The sequence below is a fragment of the Monopterus albus genome, unplaced genomic scaffold (genome assembly GCF_001952655.1).
Source record: "Monopterus albus unplaced genomic scaffold, M_albus_1.0 scaffold98.1, whole genome shotgun sequence".
Classification (NCBI taxonomy): domain Eukaryota; kingdom Metazoa; phylum Chordata; class Actinopteri; order Synbranchiformes; family Synbranchidae; genus Monopterus; species Monopterus albus.
In genome coordinates, this window is record NW_018127978.1 from 1156771 (window position 1) to 1173843 (window position 17073).

The window sequence follows — 17073 nt, forward strand, 5'->3', positions numbered from 1 at the left end:
CCCTGTATTGCATATTTGACCTTGTTGGTGGCGGTGGGGGCCTTCCTGCAGGAGGCGTCCAGCTGCTGCAGCAGAAGGTGTGGTTCCAGCTGTTTCACTGTTTCCAGTGCTCTCTGACTCGGTCTGTTTTGTCTACACCACGCTCTCTGCTGCTGCAGTGACCCACTTTCAGTTTCAGACACATTTAATCAGATCCAGAGAGTCGGTGAAAATAAAAGCAGAGGAGTCACAGAGGGGATGGAGCTTCTGTCTGCTGGCTGAATGAGACGCCTTCAGGGCTGTAAACACGCTTTTCCCTCCATCACCACCGTGTCACACTCTGGGGCCTGTGTTGTACTTAGAGGAAAGGAAGCTTCTGGCAGATGAAGTGAAATCAGTGAAGAAGAAAAAGCTCGAGCCTCCTTGACTCGTCTTCTGCCGGCCAGCTCTTGCGGCTCAGGGAGTTTTGGTGATAGCAGCATAATAACTGGGAGTTTCTGTTTGAGAAGCATTTCACGTCTTCTCTCCCTGAGCACATCGCTCCCTTGGCACCTCCCGCCTCTACCTGCTTAGAAAAACATCAGCACTCCTCTCCCGGAACCTTAACGCCCTCCTCATCAGCACTTCAGGGACAGACAGCAGTAGTGTCCTCAATGACGCCGCGTTTTGTCTGCACCATTTCAGCCTCGTGAAAATGGATCGGTGTAAATGGATTTACTTGACACTGCTCTTTGCACATCTACAGGCGCTGCCAGACGTCTGCTGGTTAGTTAAGGCCTCAGTATGTCTTAAATAAACCAGTTCTTGCAGCATGTTGTCCAGCCACGTCCACAGTTAAAGGCAGAGGCATCTCTGTGCTCACTGTTAGTCAGCCTCAGGACGTAGGGTGGAAATTTCTCATGTCAGAATCTGTTGGAAGCTCAGGCAGCGGAGCTTTTTGCACAATCCTCGTCTCCCCAAATCTTTACAACAGAGGTGGAGACCGCAAAGTAGAACCATCTGTAGAGCTGTGAGACGTTTTTGTTTTTAAAATTAAACTGCCCTTCAAACAGGCAGAGATTTCATTTCTGTTTTATGCTGTCAAAGGCCTTGCCTGCAGGATGTTTACTGCATGTAAACAAACTGTATTTGTAGTTGTGTGTTAATGCTTTATATGAGTAGTGGCTCTGGTCCTTGGCTCAGAGTCCAAATGAAATCCTGCTGTCTGATGTGGTGGAAGAATCACAGCAGCTGAGACTAAGTGTTCAGTGTCAGACGGTCACAAAGCTCTGTGTGTCAGACACTGCTGAATTTGGAGCTGATGAAAGGCACCAGGAGGAGTCAGTCCTTCACTTTCAAAGAGCGGAGGATGGGGATCTAAACCCTCCCAGCCTCCTCCTCTTCCCCCCCCTCCTCCTCCTCAGCTGCACAAATGAGCTTTCGCCTCAGGGATTGATTTGCAGCTTTGATGTGATTGGGGTAGTGTATTTTACCGAGGTGTCATTGAGACCACAGCTTCCCACATCAGGCCAGGTTCAACTTTGTCTGTCAGATGTCCGACTTGGAGGGGAAGACAGTTCTCCTCATTTGTATCTGCAGAGCTCCGTAAAATCCCCTTTTGTCCTGGCATGTAACGAGGATGCAACCATGATGTCACAAACCAGCGGGACAGGGCTCCACATGCCCTGACTTCAGTCCTGGTAAAGTGAAGCATGTTGTGGTTCAGACACAGCAGATTGTGTACGTTCATGTCCCTCATGGCTTCAGACACCCTGCACTGTGACACCTCCATAAAGGTGGATGTTTACTCAGGCATGAGAGCGACCGTCAGATTGATGCTGTGTCCGAAGCAGAATGTGCATATGAGTGGATATCACAGGAGTTCAGTATAAACGAGGATCTTATTTATTTTCCAGTTTCAGCTGCAGGTCTTCTTCACGCCGCCCTAAGAACAGATCTTCATGTGTCCCATACGGGTTTATTTATTTCTTAGAAGCTGGTCGTCATATTTCTGTTTCAGCTGGGCAAATGAGACTAAAGTTCTCAGTTAATAAACGTGAATAAACACTCCCAGTGCAGCTCCATCACTTCACACACTGGTGTATCACCACACTGGACTGGGACAGTTTGTCCCGTTTGGAAACATTCAAACTGAACCTGCTAAGTTTGGACCTTGGTGGATGGCTGGTGCCTCTCCCGGGGCTAAGCTGACTTTGAACTGACTGTAGTTAAACAAAAATGAATGAAAGAAATGTGAAAACTGCCTTAAATGATTTCCCTAAAATGAATCATTGCCTAATTGATAATGTGTGAATAATAAGCAGCAGCTTTTCCCGAAGTGCAGAGGACGAACGCTTCAGGTCTGAACGGCTGTGGAGCTGTTGGACAACACCGGTGTGTGTGGGCGTGTGTGTGCTGGAGCCCACAGCCTCTAAAGCTGCGTCTTTACACACATCCTCAGTCTGACACATGACATGTATTAGTGTGTCGGTCTCCAGCATTGCGACTGTGGGCTGCTGTGTCCACGTGTCAAGACGGAGGCCCACAGCATCACAGCCATGTGCCGAGCCGTGCACTCACCAGCATCTGTTAGCAGTAGAGTGACCTCAGCTCGGAGCCGTGTTTCGCCATCGGCACGCTGCTGTGTCACAGACCTGCACACAGGGCGGGACATGCCTGGTTCTCATGTCACCATTGTTATTATTTATTGTTTCTCAAGTTTATGTTCCTGATTTTATTACTGCCATTTGTCTTTGCTGTATGTGCGCATTAGAAGCTGCTGTGTTTATTAAAAACATCCTTCAACATCACAGCGTTAACAACTCTCACATTTGAGGTTTGAAACGTCCTCTTCCACACTCTGACCAAACCACGTGTTGCTCTAAACATCTGTGATGTCACAGTGACAGGGCAGCAGCAGCTTCATGAACGATTTTAACCTGAGGTGACTGTGACCTTCCTGTAGCCTTATTAATCCCAGTGCTTCTTGTGCAGCAAACAGGCTGCTGCTGCTGATGTGCACAGGTTCAGTTTCCACAGTGAAACCAGTGGAAACAAAGCAGCCGGGATCGGGTTGAGTCCAGCACCATCAGTAAAAGTAAACGGTCATTTCCTCTGGTTGTTTTCCTGGTGTCTCAGGCAGGTGTCAGCTGTTTCCGCTTGAAGGCAGTAATGTTTGTAGTGGTTGTGTTACTGCAGCCGTGGGACTGATCAAAGCACTGAGGCAATGTGTCGGACTAATAATGAAAACGGTTTATTGTGCTCAGCTTCTAAATGACTGCAGATACTGAAGTGTCCTCAGTGCAGAGACATGGATGGGAGCCTCAATGGTTTATGAACCATACGTTAATATAACTGGTCCCAGTTGCCTTTAGCTCGTTTCACATGTGATGCTACAGCAGGCGTCCCTCACGAGCACAAACGCAGAGCCAGGTACATAACAGGAGTCCCTGTGTCACATCTTCATCATTCTAACGTGTTTATGTGCAGGGTGTCAAATTAGCTTGTTCTGTAGGTGTCATTTCCCAGAAACACTGATGTAATTATGAAATTGAGTAAATAAATTATTACTGTCCTTTTTATTTAAGTTGGTGAATTCAATAAATGATGACATTGAATAAATCATGACTTTGGGCTGTGCGTGGAGCTCTGTCCAGGGTGTCTCCATGTTTCATGCAGAGATCACTGCTGTGTTTCAGCAGCTGCCCCTCTAAGGCCCTGGGCACTCAGCGGGTGGCCCAGATCAGGTGTGTTTCCTGTCACTAACCATGTGACTTGTTCAGGTGGTGTCTGATGCGGCTGTGTCAGATTTCTGCAGCTCGTGCTCTCAGTGTTGGCTCCTGCCGCTTTCAGCCAGGTGACAAAATCTCATTAAACCTGTGTCCACAGGCTGCTGAATGATTTGTCTCTGGATAAAGCAGTGAGCAATGGGATGTTGAGAGGGCAGGAGCCTCGGAGCGAGCACACACACACACACACACACACACACACACACACAAATGGTTAACTGTTGTTGTGCTGGCCTGGTCGGGTGGTCGTGTGTCCCCCACACATGTTATTCATATTTAGGAGAAACTGGAATTGTGTTGGTTTGCAAAGCCATCAAATGACGATTCCACAGTCAGTTCTGACATCTGACAACAGTGGCAGCTTTAGGAGGGCCTTAGCAGGCCATAGCTTTGGAGCCATGTGATTCATTAGAGTTAGTGCACGCGGCTGTTAGTACATGCACTCTCTTAAAAGGTTGAACCATCTGTGAATGCGACATTGGTTACCGAGCTCAGCAAACGTCTGTGGATGGGAGGAAGGGAGCCAAGGTCACCTGCTGACTCCTCAGCTCCCAAGTGTCCCTGTAAGCACCACGGGGCCTTTATCCACAAGTGGAGGAAGCATCGCTCCACCATCAACCAGCCACGCACAGGAGCCCATGGTAAGATGTCTGACCAGGCAGTGAGAAGGTCGAATCTGAAATCGCCATTACACAGAGAATTATTAAGGCTTCAGAGGTGAAAGGAGGTTTCAGATCCATCAGCAAGACAGAACACAAAGCTGCTGTAATGGGCCTCAGGGGAAATCCCGCTTCCTGTTGACCTTAACCAAGGGCACAAAAACACAGCTATGAGTCACTGGGAACAGGCCTCTAACTGGTTGGACACTGACTGGGAGGAAGAGGAGGGAGGGCTGAGATGAGACAGACTGGAGGGCAAATGTGGAAATGTTTTCATTTCACAGATGTTTGATTCAGCTTGGTCCATTTAAAAGGCAAGGCACCGTTGGCAGCCTGTGAACACAGCTGTGTCATGGCTCCTGGTTTCTGACCAGAAAGATAGTTATCTTACGGTATTTTACTGTTAAACATGTTGAATTAGATATACATGCATTATGGGAAATGTAGGATCTACTGTTTTTGGAGTTTGACCCACGCTGGGGACTAAAAGTGGACGTTTCCACCTCCTGGTGGTTGGTTTCTCACTGAGTCACTGCTGCTCTCCTTGTTCGTTTAGCTTGTGTTTCACTCATCTCGTCCCCTAATGTAACAAACTATGTGCACGTCAGACCGCTGAGATCTACATCCAAGACAGAGGAATCAGATGTTTGGTTCTCTGACAATACAAGTTCTGTCACTTCCCTTTTAAGGACGGTTATTTAGGTCCTAGTTAAAGGAGCAACACTGACAGTCCAGACCTGTATCAGGCCCACTTTCTACAACACGGTCTGAATTCCTCTCATGCTGGTGTTGACAAAGGGACACATTGGAGTGGAGCAGCAGGGAGTTTAAAGCTGTTTACAACAGCAGACAGAGGGAAGCCAAAGAGATAAACAACCCCTCCTGCTGCTACGCATTTTGCTGGTGACCCACAGAGTTGGACACTTTTATTTTGACACTCTTCACAGTAGACCTGAGACTCGAAGGCAGTTTCTGTCAGCGTCTCATTTTTCTTCTTTTTCTGTCTTTAATTTAGCCCTTCAGTGCCTGTTTTATAACAGATGTGATTTAAACTTAAGGAAATCATCATCTAATCACTGCTGCTTTTGTGGAAGAGGTTCAATCAGGCTGAGACTCCAGATGGAGTCTTTTGACAGAATAACATAATGGTAGTAATCATGGAGCCCTGTGATGGAGAGGAGCTGATCATAATTCTCTCTGATGAAGTTCAGTGCATGGTTTCAGCCATCATCTCCTTCCTGGTCACAGCACACACAAGACATTTTCCTGGAAGATGTTTCTGCCATTATCATCCTCTTTTTGTTGAGGTGCTGCTGATTCGTCAGGGTTTTTCCCCAGTGAACTCTGACAGTGAACAAGCGGACACAGAAATCACCGTTTTGGTTCAACTGTCTGTTCTGCATCAGCAGTGTTTCACAATCACATCTCACATTTCCCTTGATATATTCAATGACCCTGAACAATGTGCGCTGGCATTAAACGCACAACTGACGGATACAAAGCTGCAGAAAACCAGGAACACCCTACCTTCATCAGACACAGACAGACTTAACTTCCTCAGGGAACCACAGACGGCTCAATGGTGGGATTGAAGTGCCCCGATGGTGGAGTCCTGTCATATGCTGTCATGTAGTCGTCGTCCCCGGTATCCACCTCCAGGCATCAGCTCACCATCACCTCCTCCGTCATGTCCGTCGGCACACTGGAGACATGTTGTTGGTTTAGTCGTTTTCTGCACCGTTACCCAGCAGGCCTGTCGTTGTAGCTGTTGAAACGCTGATAGGATCCGTTTAATTTTTCCCACAGTCCCCTCCCAGCCGGGCCCATGAAGCAGTTTCCACCCGAACAACTAATGTTTGTTAATGTGAGTTTAAATTACAGCAATGTGCCCATCAGGAGCTTTTAGTGAGTCACCATCTGCTGGGGAGGAGCCGGGGGGGTGTGAGGAGAGGAGGAAGTAAGAGGCCGTTATATTCTCCTGTTGTATTCATTTACTTTAATACACATAAAGACAGTGACTTCTGGCTGCCTTGGTGGCCGAGGGGCTGGAGTGCCAGCCATGAGCCTTGTATCAGTAAAGAGCAGGAAGGGCCTGTCATTATATCTGGCATTTAATCATTTGACTGAATTAAATGTGCACTTTACAACAAATGGTGCTCCTGTGTATTGCCATAAATAATTTTGACCATCTTACAGTAATGTTTTAAGCTGAACTGCATCTTCCACATTCATCACATGACGCACACTGGCCCAGAAATCATTTGTCCCGTAGGGAATCACTGGAAAAGGAGCAGTAGATGGATACAGCCGACATTTCTCTGAACATCACAAACCTGCAGAATGACTCTATGATCAGGATGGGGCCAGGATCTTTTGGAAAGTGTAGAGTGATCCTGTTTGTGTGTGGGGGGAGCCAACAGGAAGTCAGGTGGCCCAGCACTAGTGAGCGCGCTCTATGGGCCCACAGCTGCAGAAGCATGCAGCATGCAACCCTAACCCACCCAGGTCATTTTTATGACTGGAATCTGGAAGTGTGAAGATTTGCTTCATATATGCCACTAAGCACCTTTGAAAGGAATGAATCGGTCACCACCTTATATTTGTTATGCTTCTGCTTAGACCTTAGAGTCTTATAGAGAAAGAAAGTGGGGAAAACCCCCTTTAACAGGTGGAACCCCCGACAGAGCCCAGCTCTTGGTGGGCGGCCTTCTGCCTCGACATCAGCTCGTCACCGAAGAGACGATAATCTTTGGGTTTTTTTGTAGCCAGAGCTTGGACCTGATCTCTCTCTGTGCCTCTCTCCATAGAAATGAAGATGCCATAAACCAAATGGCTGTGCCTCCCTTCCCGTCTCCCCCTGCTCCCCCCCTCCTCAACCCTGAGGTAATGTGACACACTTTAACACAGATATACACCCACAGACACGCGACCAGGGGTCATTATTGTTATATGATTGATGCTTAAGTAAAAGTATCAGTACAGCAGGGTACAGATACCTTTTTACAAGTGAAATGCCTGCTGAAGTAACAGCAGCAATCATCAGTGATGCACTGGGGTTTTTATACTGCTGATACTTCAGTTTCTGTGACTGTTTGACGTGATCAGATTATTGATCCTGAGTTGTCAAAGCTTCAGCAGTGTTCCCTGTTGGAGCCGCTGCAGGTGGAGCTGGTTTAGCAGACAGTGGTGAACTAGCTTCTTCTTCCTGGGAGTGTCCTCGCTCTGCTCGTCTGCCTGTGTGACCATTAATTGAATAGTCTTACCTGGTACAGTAGATGCCTGACACATGTCAGGGCGCCCCAGGCCTGCTGTTCCATAATGGATCACAAACCAAAATGCCTGGTCCAAACTTTAACCTGTGGTCAAAGTAACTGTTATTCAAGTACAGTTCTGAGGTAGTCGTGCTTTCCTTGATTGTTTCCATTTTGTGCTGCTTCTGCTTCACTGGATTTCAGACAGAAATATTGCTCTTTTTACTTCACAACGTTGATCTGGCAGCTGTGACTTTTGGTCACCACTTACACAATAGAGTACAACACCAAGAAGAAACAGACAAAAAATAAAGATTTTAGATTTGATAAACTTGTAAATGCAGTACAAAAACCTGCAGGGTTAGGTTCAGGGTTGTGAGCCCAACTGGCAAATCTCAGCATTTTAACATTTGTCTACAAGATCATGTGCACGTTGTGTTTAATGGATTCAAATTAAGCATTTAAAGTGTGTGTTCTAGTGTGTCTCTCCAGCTCCTACTGCTGTCCCCAGCCCGACAGACGCACCCCGCCCGCCTGACAGTCTGACGCTCCACCCGTCATCAGATGCACCGGTCAGTCTGAATCTACTAGAAACACCCAGTGTTGGATAATTGACCTTAATAGGATTAAGTGGTAATAGCAGGCGGGAACTACACGACTGCAGAAGCATCCTACAGGTCGACGCCACTGACAGCTGCTGGATGCTGGTCCACAGGCAGACTGACACTAATAAGACCCTTAGAGAGGCTGTCACTGCCTTAGTTCATTATCAGACCAGGCCTGTTAGCAAACTTTGGCATTACAATACATTTGCATTACCTGGTCTTCAGCTAGCCTGCTAATTAGCAAGCTCATTGTCTCTCTGCTGCACAGGTGACATTGTTCGTGTTTTCAACATCAGGTGAAGTTGACTGTATTGTTACTATACACAACTGTGTGGCTGAACATTTAGCAGGTAGCTGAAATCACTCAGCAGCAGGACATAACAGTGGTAGTTCAGCAGAGAAGAGGATGGAAGTGTGGCCAGTGTTTGCAGTGAGCTAGCGCTCAGTCCAAGATGGTGTGACAAAGGTCACATGCTGACCTCCTTATTTAGAAGGTCCTGGCTCCAGGAGGAAACGATGGTGCCGAGTGCAAGCAGTAACTCGGGGCTTCCAAGTGGTTCTAACACAAACCAAAGGGTGACTGGCACCTTTCTGCGTTCACTGTGTACACGGTCTGTGGGTAACAGTAGAGTAACAGTGTGAACTGATCTGTGGCCTGTTGAACAGGATGAGACCAGCAATGAAGCAGAGCAGAACCAAACCAGCAATGGCGCCCCCAAGAGTCTGATGGAGGACGACCCCTTCAAAAGGGTACAGAGCTCCACACACTGCCCCCAGTCACACACTTACACAGACTCTGTTAGTTAATACACTCGTACCTGCTGGCTTTGTCAGGAGTCTGTAATCAGTTCACGTCTGAGTGAAGACTCGGGGAACCCTCGAGGTTACTTAGTGAAACCAGGCAGAGTCACTCTGGCTAAGTTGAGTCACCGGGCTGAATTTCGGCCAGGTCAGTTGGAGCTCAAGTTCAGTGCCGGTTCCACATTGTAGTGTGGGAGCAGAAAGTCGAAACGTGGAGTTAACACATGGTACGAGATTGTTGAATTACTGTATGATTATTTTGACCGCACAGGTCTACACAAAACATACTTGTTAAAACTAATATACATTTTCATCATGAGACAAAAACCAACACCAGTTTAATCTGGAGATGCTTTGAGTTAATTCACGTCTCAGTAGCAAACAAACACTGCTGCAGACGTTTCTGTGGAGAGGTTTACTGTGATGCTGAAATGTGCATGTTTTACTCCTGCCTTGGGTTGTGATGTAAACAGGGCATTGTGTGCCATCATTTTATTTATGATCATAGAAATGTAGCTGTAGAAAACATCAGTAAGTTCTTAAATACTTCCCTGTGTTCCTGCAGAGCTAGGGGAGTAAACAGACTTCACCCTCAGTGTGTAGTTCCACATATCACAGAAATCTGCTTCTTCTGATTGAATCAGGATGTGACCTTTTCTTGTTGACTCATTCTGCTCTGTGTATGTGTGTGTGTGTCCTGCAGAGGCTGAAAGGTGCGGAGTCCCCAGACAATGAGCTGCAGGATCCAGGGGCCTCGCTGGAGCAGCAGGTAACAGCACAATCACTGCATCTGCAGCCTTAGACAAATACTCTGAATTCACAGTCAGGGACACAGTTTGTGTGAAATTGTCAGGTGTGTTACCTCAGCTTTCTCGCTGCCAGACTTCCTTTTTGTTTTTAATGAAAGGACGTAGTTGGTGATTTTCTGTGTTGTTGTGATTTCCCACCAACCCCGTCCTGAGACCAGCAGCACCAGTGAGTGTGGTGTCCTCACCGTCATGTGAGTCCAGACCCTGGTCCAGCTCATCACTCTGTGCCGTAGACCTCCACTGTTGTCCACCAGCTATTAAACGCCCCCAGTGAGCCACACCGCTGCACTGGGGGGCAGGTTTCCTCCTCAGGGAACGTGGCATGCCGTCTGTTTCCACCAACCGGCCCCCACAGGCTGAGAACAGCGTCACTGTGCACGGTCTGAGGGAAGAGTCGCTGGTCTCTGGTCACTCTGCTCTGCTGGCTCCTCACACTGCAGTGTGTTGGAGCTGTCTGATGAAAACAGACGGGACATAAATGCACTCTGCGATGCATGAATATAGCTTTGCCACCACAACCATGCCAACACAAGTCTGGCACACTTGACATGACAGAAAACCAGAGTTCCTGCTGTTTCAGCTGATTTAGTCTAAAACAGGTTTTATCCTCCTCCTGTTCTGTTCCTTCTGTTGGGTTTGATCTGTCACTGAGCTGATCAGTCACTCTGATCTGGTCTGTGTCTGTGTCCAGTCCTGCAGGTCACACAGCAAACAGACAGCAGCAGCATCTCCTCCTCCGATCAGCCCCAACCTGCAGAGCGCTACCAGAGGTACAAACCGTGCATGAATTCAGGAGAACTAGCCAGCTGAGTCTGTGATATCAGTGCAGTGGGCTAAATATTAGAAACACCTCTGTGAGTCATTTGTTAAGCAGAAATAAAATAGGTAATGTTGTATGAACCATGACACTCATGAACACAAAGGTGCACATATTCACACAGTAGTGTGCACAGAGTGAAATGGCCTCTCTCTTCGCTGCTCTTCGTGCCTCAGCGTTGCTGGAATACGCACACTGCCAGTTGCTCATAATCTGTTTTCCTGTTGTTGTTGTTATTATTATCAACAGGAATAGTGATTTAAAAAAAACTCAATCACGTGCTTTATAAATGTTGTATCTGTCATGTAGTCTGACCATGGAAAGGTGAGCTTCCCCAAAAGCTGTGCTGTAGTTCGCTGACCACTGAGTGTATATTTTGACACCTACAGTATGTGATGTAGCAGACCTGACACATCATGCATAAACTGCCGATATCAACACTGTTAAGATCCAAAGAGGTGAAGGAATGGTTAAAATGACGTGCGGGCTCGTGCTAGTGCACGAGTGCCATGTGGTAAACATTGTTGCGTGTGCAGTCAAATGCTGCTGCAACGCCACATATGTGGACGTTTCTACACTGGGGCATCAGTGTTCCGAATAAACTGACCGCTTTGTGTGTAACTTCTATTTACGAGACAGGCAGCAAACTAATCTCCCTCCTCCTGGTCCCCCTCAGACCCAACCTGCTGCGCGGTGGTTCCTGGTCAGGAGACGGTGCTGGAGATCTGTAAAGGTCGATCAGGACTGGGCCTCAGTATAGTGGGAGGAAGAGACACCCAGCTGGTAGCACGCACACACACACACACACACACACACACACGTTTTTAGTGTGTTTTCTGTTGTTTAGTTTTTACCTTGATTTTATGTTCTGTTACATTTAGATGTCAAACAGCTTCTCTTATGGTACATTCATATTGTTCCAGCAAGAACGCAACTCCCTGCTGTGTTTTAAGGCACGGGGCCGCATTGGTCGGGGGGAGGGGTTACAGGGGGGATTGTTTAAGGCATGTAAAATGTTGGGACGAGTCCATGAGAGTGGCTTTGTTCATGTTTCCAACCTGTGAGTTTCCGCTGTCCTTTGGTTTGTTAACGTGGCCAGTGTGTCAGCATTGATGGATGAAACCAACATTTAAAATTCGGTACTCACTGAACTTCATTGCGTGTCATCATGGCATGTTAACTGCGGCCCAGATTCGACAGTGAATAGCAGTGAATCCTCAGTACTCAAATGAATGGAGAAGGCTGTGTTTTTTCAGTCCTTTGAAACTCAGCCAGGCCATAGCCTTATTTTTGTCTCTGTGTGTTGATCATATAGATCCCTGTCCCACTTGTTTTGGACAAGATTCTATATGTAAACAATGTAAAAGGCAGCGCTGCAGTATTTGAACTGACCTGTAGTACTGTAGTACAGATCTGTGGTACTGCAGAGAGTGAGCGCTTCATCAGCAGCTCTGTTTCTGCTGATGAATGATGCAGCAGCTGAAACACCTGCACTCAGCTCTCTCTCCCTCTCTGTATCACTGTTGCTCTATGTCTCTCCACCAGGACGCCATCATCATCCATGAGGTTTATGAAGAAGGAGCCGCAGCTAGAGACAGACGACTGTGGGCAGGAGACCAGATACTGGAGGTACTTGTATGTAGTACTGATGGTACTACTGTGTTTTCATTTGCATTATTAAATGTGTTCTGCTGTTTCTGACATGGCTGACATGAAGTCCTCCTCATAATAGGTAACTTCACCTCGATATTGACATTACCCTCAATATTACTACTTTCTTACTAGTATTACTACTGTGACTAGTGCTGTTACATGTCCGCTTACTGCAGTAAGCGGACATGTAACGGCAGCAGAGAGAATAACTGTTGTTGCTGTTTACTAGCTGTATGTAGGTTGTCAATGTGTCGCTGATGTTGTCGGCTCAGCTGAAGTGTTAGTCTGACTGTGACTTAGCTTTATTCATGCACATAGCACACACACCCAGATATGGATAATACACAGATGTAACATCACAGCCCCAGTCCAGCACAGAGCAGGAGCATTAGGCAGACAAATCAGAATATAATCATTCAAAACAAACTCTAAGCAGCATGTAACACAAATAAAGCTGGAGCTCGACAGCTGCCTTCACCGCTGAAGAGTCACTAACACCTGATGGTGACTGTCTTTTAACAGAAGCATAACTAATATTGTAATAAACTTAATTTATGAAACGCTTTTCAAAAACAAAGCATTCAGCATAATGAAAGCTTAAGTGTAATTGTGCCTCTAAACACACAGAAAACAAACACACCCAACAAAAGATAATCAGTCAGAAAACATGAAACCTTCTAAAAACCGAAGTACAACAATGATGTTAGTGAAATAAATGGATGACTCCTGACAGACTGATACATGTGGAGAGTGTCTCCCCCTGCTGGACAGACACTGACAATACACTCACCTCTGCTGCCGTTGATACTGTGTGTGTCTGTGTGCCCAGGTGAATGGTGTCGATCTGCGCGGGGCCTCCCACGAGGAGGCGATCGCCGCCCTGCGACAGACGCCGGCGAAGGTGCGTCTGATGGTGCTAAGGGATGAGGCTCAGTACAGAGACGAGGAGAACCTGGATGTGTTTAAGGTGGAACTGCAGAAGAAGAGTGGCAGAGGGCTGGGACTCAGCATTGTCGGGAAGAGGTCTGCCTTAAAAACTGACACACAGATACACCTGCACAAAACTTTGCGTTGAATAAATATAATACAACACCACAGCGGTGGAAAAAACACTGATCTTTTATTGAGGAAAAAACAAATAGTTTTAGCCCCACAACATAATTTTATATACAGTATAAAATAGACTGTTCAAAATACTCATTCAAAACTTTACTTAAGTACAAAAGTATTTGCATCCAAATCTACTTGAAGTACCAGCAGTACCAGTACTCATCCTGCGGAATGGCCTGTGTCCCAGTAATGTCTCTGATACTGGATCATAGTGACTGATGCATTACTGTGTCCATCGCTTTAATGCTGCAGCTGGTAAAGGTGGAGCTGATGGTAACTACCTATATAGTTATACTGTGAAGTACTTTACATTCTGCTGGGTAGCTGGTGGATTTCCCACCGGGATCAATAGAGTCTGATGGTTCTACTGGGTTTGGTTTGATTCATCTGATTCTGGAAAGGAAGTGAAGTTATCAGGTACATGTAGTGCAGTAAAAAGTACACGGTTGGTCTCTGACATGGAGTAAAGTCACAGTATGAAGTAACAGGACATGGAAATACTCGGGTAATATACAGTACAGGATATGAGTAAATGTAAATGTAACTTTCACTGCTGCAACCCTGTGTGTGTGTGTGTGTGTGTGTGTGTGTGCGCGCGCCAGGAGTGGCAGTGGCGTGTTCATCTCTGAGGTGGTTCGAGGGGGCGTTGCTGAGCTCGACGGTCGTCTAATGCAGGGAGATCAGATCCTGTCGGTCAATGGAGACGACACGAGACACGCCTCCCAGGAAACTGTGGCTGCCATACTGAAGGTATCACTCTCTCTCAGACACACACACACACATGTTGGCTCAGAGCTGCAGCAGTAACAAAACCTTAGTTGCAACTTAAAAGTGCATGTCATTTATATCAAACTGTGAGACAGAAGGACTCCAGCCTTTATCATTTAACACTTCCTGACTGTGACCTCAGCTTCAAGCTCGTTGGTTCCTATTGAAGATGTAAATTTAAAAAACACAAATGTATAGGTCCACTGAAACAGAGCTTGTTCATTTCCTAAAGCAGCTGCTCACTGTAGGGAGCGGACTGACCCACATAGCGCAGTAGTGAGCCGCCATGTTGGTACAGGGAACCCTCCTCATGCACGTGCGTACATGAAGGCAGCAGGTCTGTCCACCACTCGAATCATCAGAACTCTGAGATTACAACTGATTTTCCAGCTTTTTGGTTTAGCTACAGAAGTATTTATGACACAGGACACTTGGTTACATCAAAACAATTTATCTTTATAGTGACGGTGATAATATAATATTTAAGACTCATAGATTCTACATTTATTCTTTGTCGCAGTGTAAAATGGCTGCCATGGCATCATTATAATGATAGTATAAACTGAGATCATAAAAGATATTAATTACAACAAATACTAATGAAATTTGTGTTGAAATATTTTTGTTTCCATATTTACTATTTATTTATTTGACAGATTATTTTAATAGTAAATAACAAAATGAGCAAAACAGTGAAACCAGTCTTAAAATAACATGTCATCTGTGAAATGTTCTGTGTTGCTTGTTTCATTCAAAATCACCTCCACCATCCAACGAGCTCGTTGCCTGCTGCTGTGTGACCTGAACCCTGCTGCAACACGGCGGCTCACACACTGGAACATGTGAAGACACTTTAACTTAACTGACTCCACTCAGGCAGCAGGATGTGGTTTCACCTGTCACCATCTGTACACATCTCCTGTGTGTGTCCTACAGTGCGTGCGGGGGACGGTCCTGCTGGAGCTCGGCCGATTCAAAGCTGCATCCTGGATCTCATCCAGACACAGCTCACAGGGAAGCCAGGTGTGTGTGTTGCTATGGTTGTGTATTTGGCATCTTTAATTTGGCAAACGTTGTGTCTGAAGCCTGGAGGAAAGACAGGATGTTGTTTGTTTAATAGTGATATTGTAAATGAAAAGGGAGGCAGGATCTGGCTGCTTCTGTTTGGCTGGTGTCTTGTAAACTCACGCAGGCAGAGTGTGTAGAAATACATGAAAATGAAAAGTGCTTGTAAATAAAGCAATGTGACATTTCTGTGGACTGTTTTACTGTGTTTCTCTCAGATGAGTCATGTCAGTGGGAACAGCAGCGTTGTCATGGCGCCGCCCCTCACACAGACCCTGACCTCACCTGACCCCCCCACCGCCAACCTCCTGACCCCGACTTCTGCTGGGCCCCCGCCCCACAACAACAACATGAAGTCCACCAGTGACATCACTTCCTGCTCTGCCATTAGCACAGGTAGAGACCAGGAGGTGGGGTCAACATGACATCAAAGACATTAGTGGCATAACAACTGATGTTGATAATGAGACCAGATGAAATGATCAGTCAGTCAGTTTGTGGCTAAAGGTTGCTTTGACTGTTTCCTGTGTGTGTGTGTGTGTGTTTGCGCGCAGGGGTGGATGCAGGCGTCCGTACAGTGGAGCTCACCAGGGTAAAGTCCTCACACACAAATACACACATCTCATGTTAGCAAGCTGTTTTTACCCTGTAGTTCAGAGCCTGATATGTTGAGAAAAAAAATCACTTGCACATGAAACTACAGAACTGGAGCTTCTGCATCAGTATGTATCATTGTTAGAGGGCTGGCAGACACCTGGAGACAGTGCTGGTGAGAGAGAGTGGACAATGTATAACTGTACACAGAAAACTGGCAGTGAGCTGAAAGTGAAGCAGCAGATTTATTGGTTTGTTTTTTTTGAGTTCAGACTTGTTAGATCTGTGTTTAAAAATTCACTTCTGTCTCATTTCCTTTGCACATTTACACACAGTTTCATGTGTTATGCTGCATAGTAAAGTTAAATAAGTGACAAGTTGAAAGCTGAACCTCTGCAGGCTGACACCACAGTCTGTCACAATTTCACACTAAAGAGCAAAGAAAGCTGTTGGCAGCAGCAATGTATTTCTACTGTCACCTGTTCTGACTGTAGTTCAGTAATTAAGAGAACCTGGAGTATCTAACAAATATGAGCTGATCATGTTCCTGATGACGGCCTTAAACACTGTGAGAAAGCTCAGCTGCACTCAGTGCATGTAAAGAAGAGGCTCTTATTCTGAAGCACACAGGAAGTCATTGTTTTCCATCACTGTTTCTCTGTCCTCCCCGCTCAGGGTGTCAGGGACTCCCTCGGGGTGAGTATAGCCGGCGGTAATGGCAGCCCGCTGGGTGACATCCCCATCTTCATTGCCATGATTCAGGCCAGTGGAGTCGCCGCCAAGACGCACCAGCTGAAGGTAAACTGAGAGACGTGGTGCTAGGTTCAGTGGTGGAAGTTCTCGGATCCTTACTGCAGTAAAAGTACTAATGCTATACAGTGGGTATGGAAAGTATTCAGACCCCCTTAAATGTTTCACTCTTTGTTATATTGCAGCCATATGCTAAAATCATTTAAGTTCATTTTTTTCCTCATTAATGTACACACAGCACCCCATATTGACAGAAAAACACAGAATTTTTGACATTTTTGCAGATTTATTAAAAAAGAAAAACTGAAATATCACATGGTCATAAGTATTCAGACCCTTTGCTCAGTATTTAGTAGAAGCACCCTTCTAGAAGCCATGAGTCCTTTTGGGAATGATGCAACAAGTTTTCACACCTGCATTTGGGGATCCTCTGCCATTCCTCCTT

The 17073-nt window shown here is 46.2% G+C and overlaps 1 protein-coding gene across 1 annotated transcript in view; it reads left to right on the forward strand.

Annotated features, from left to right (window-relative positions):
- patj (PATJ crumbs cell polarity complex component) overlaps positions 1–17073 on the forward strand; it is a 77357-nt gene that overhangs the window by 56028 nt on the left and 4256 nt on the right. Inside the window, 13 exon segments of the mRNA XM_020609059.1 lie at positions 7213–7288; positions 8136–8228; positions 8928–9011; positions 9766–9831; positions 10563–10641; positions 11365–11471; positions 12234–12317; positions 13171–13364; positions 14054–14201; positions 15156–15242; positions 15503–15680; positions 15839–15876; positions 16554–16676. Coding sequence (XP_020464715.1) covers positions 7213–7288; positions 8136–8228; positions 8928–9011; positions 9766–9831; positions 10563–10641; positions 11365–11471; positions 12234–12317; positions 13171–13364; positions 14054–14201; positions 15156–15242; positions 15503–15680; positions 15839–15876; positions 16554–16676 — 1357 coding nt within the window.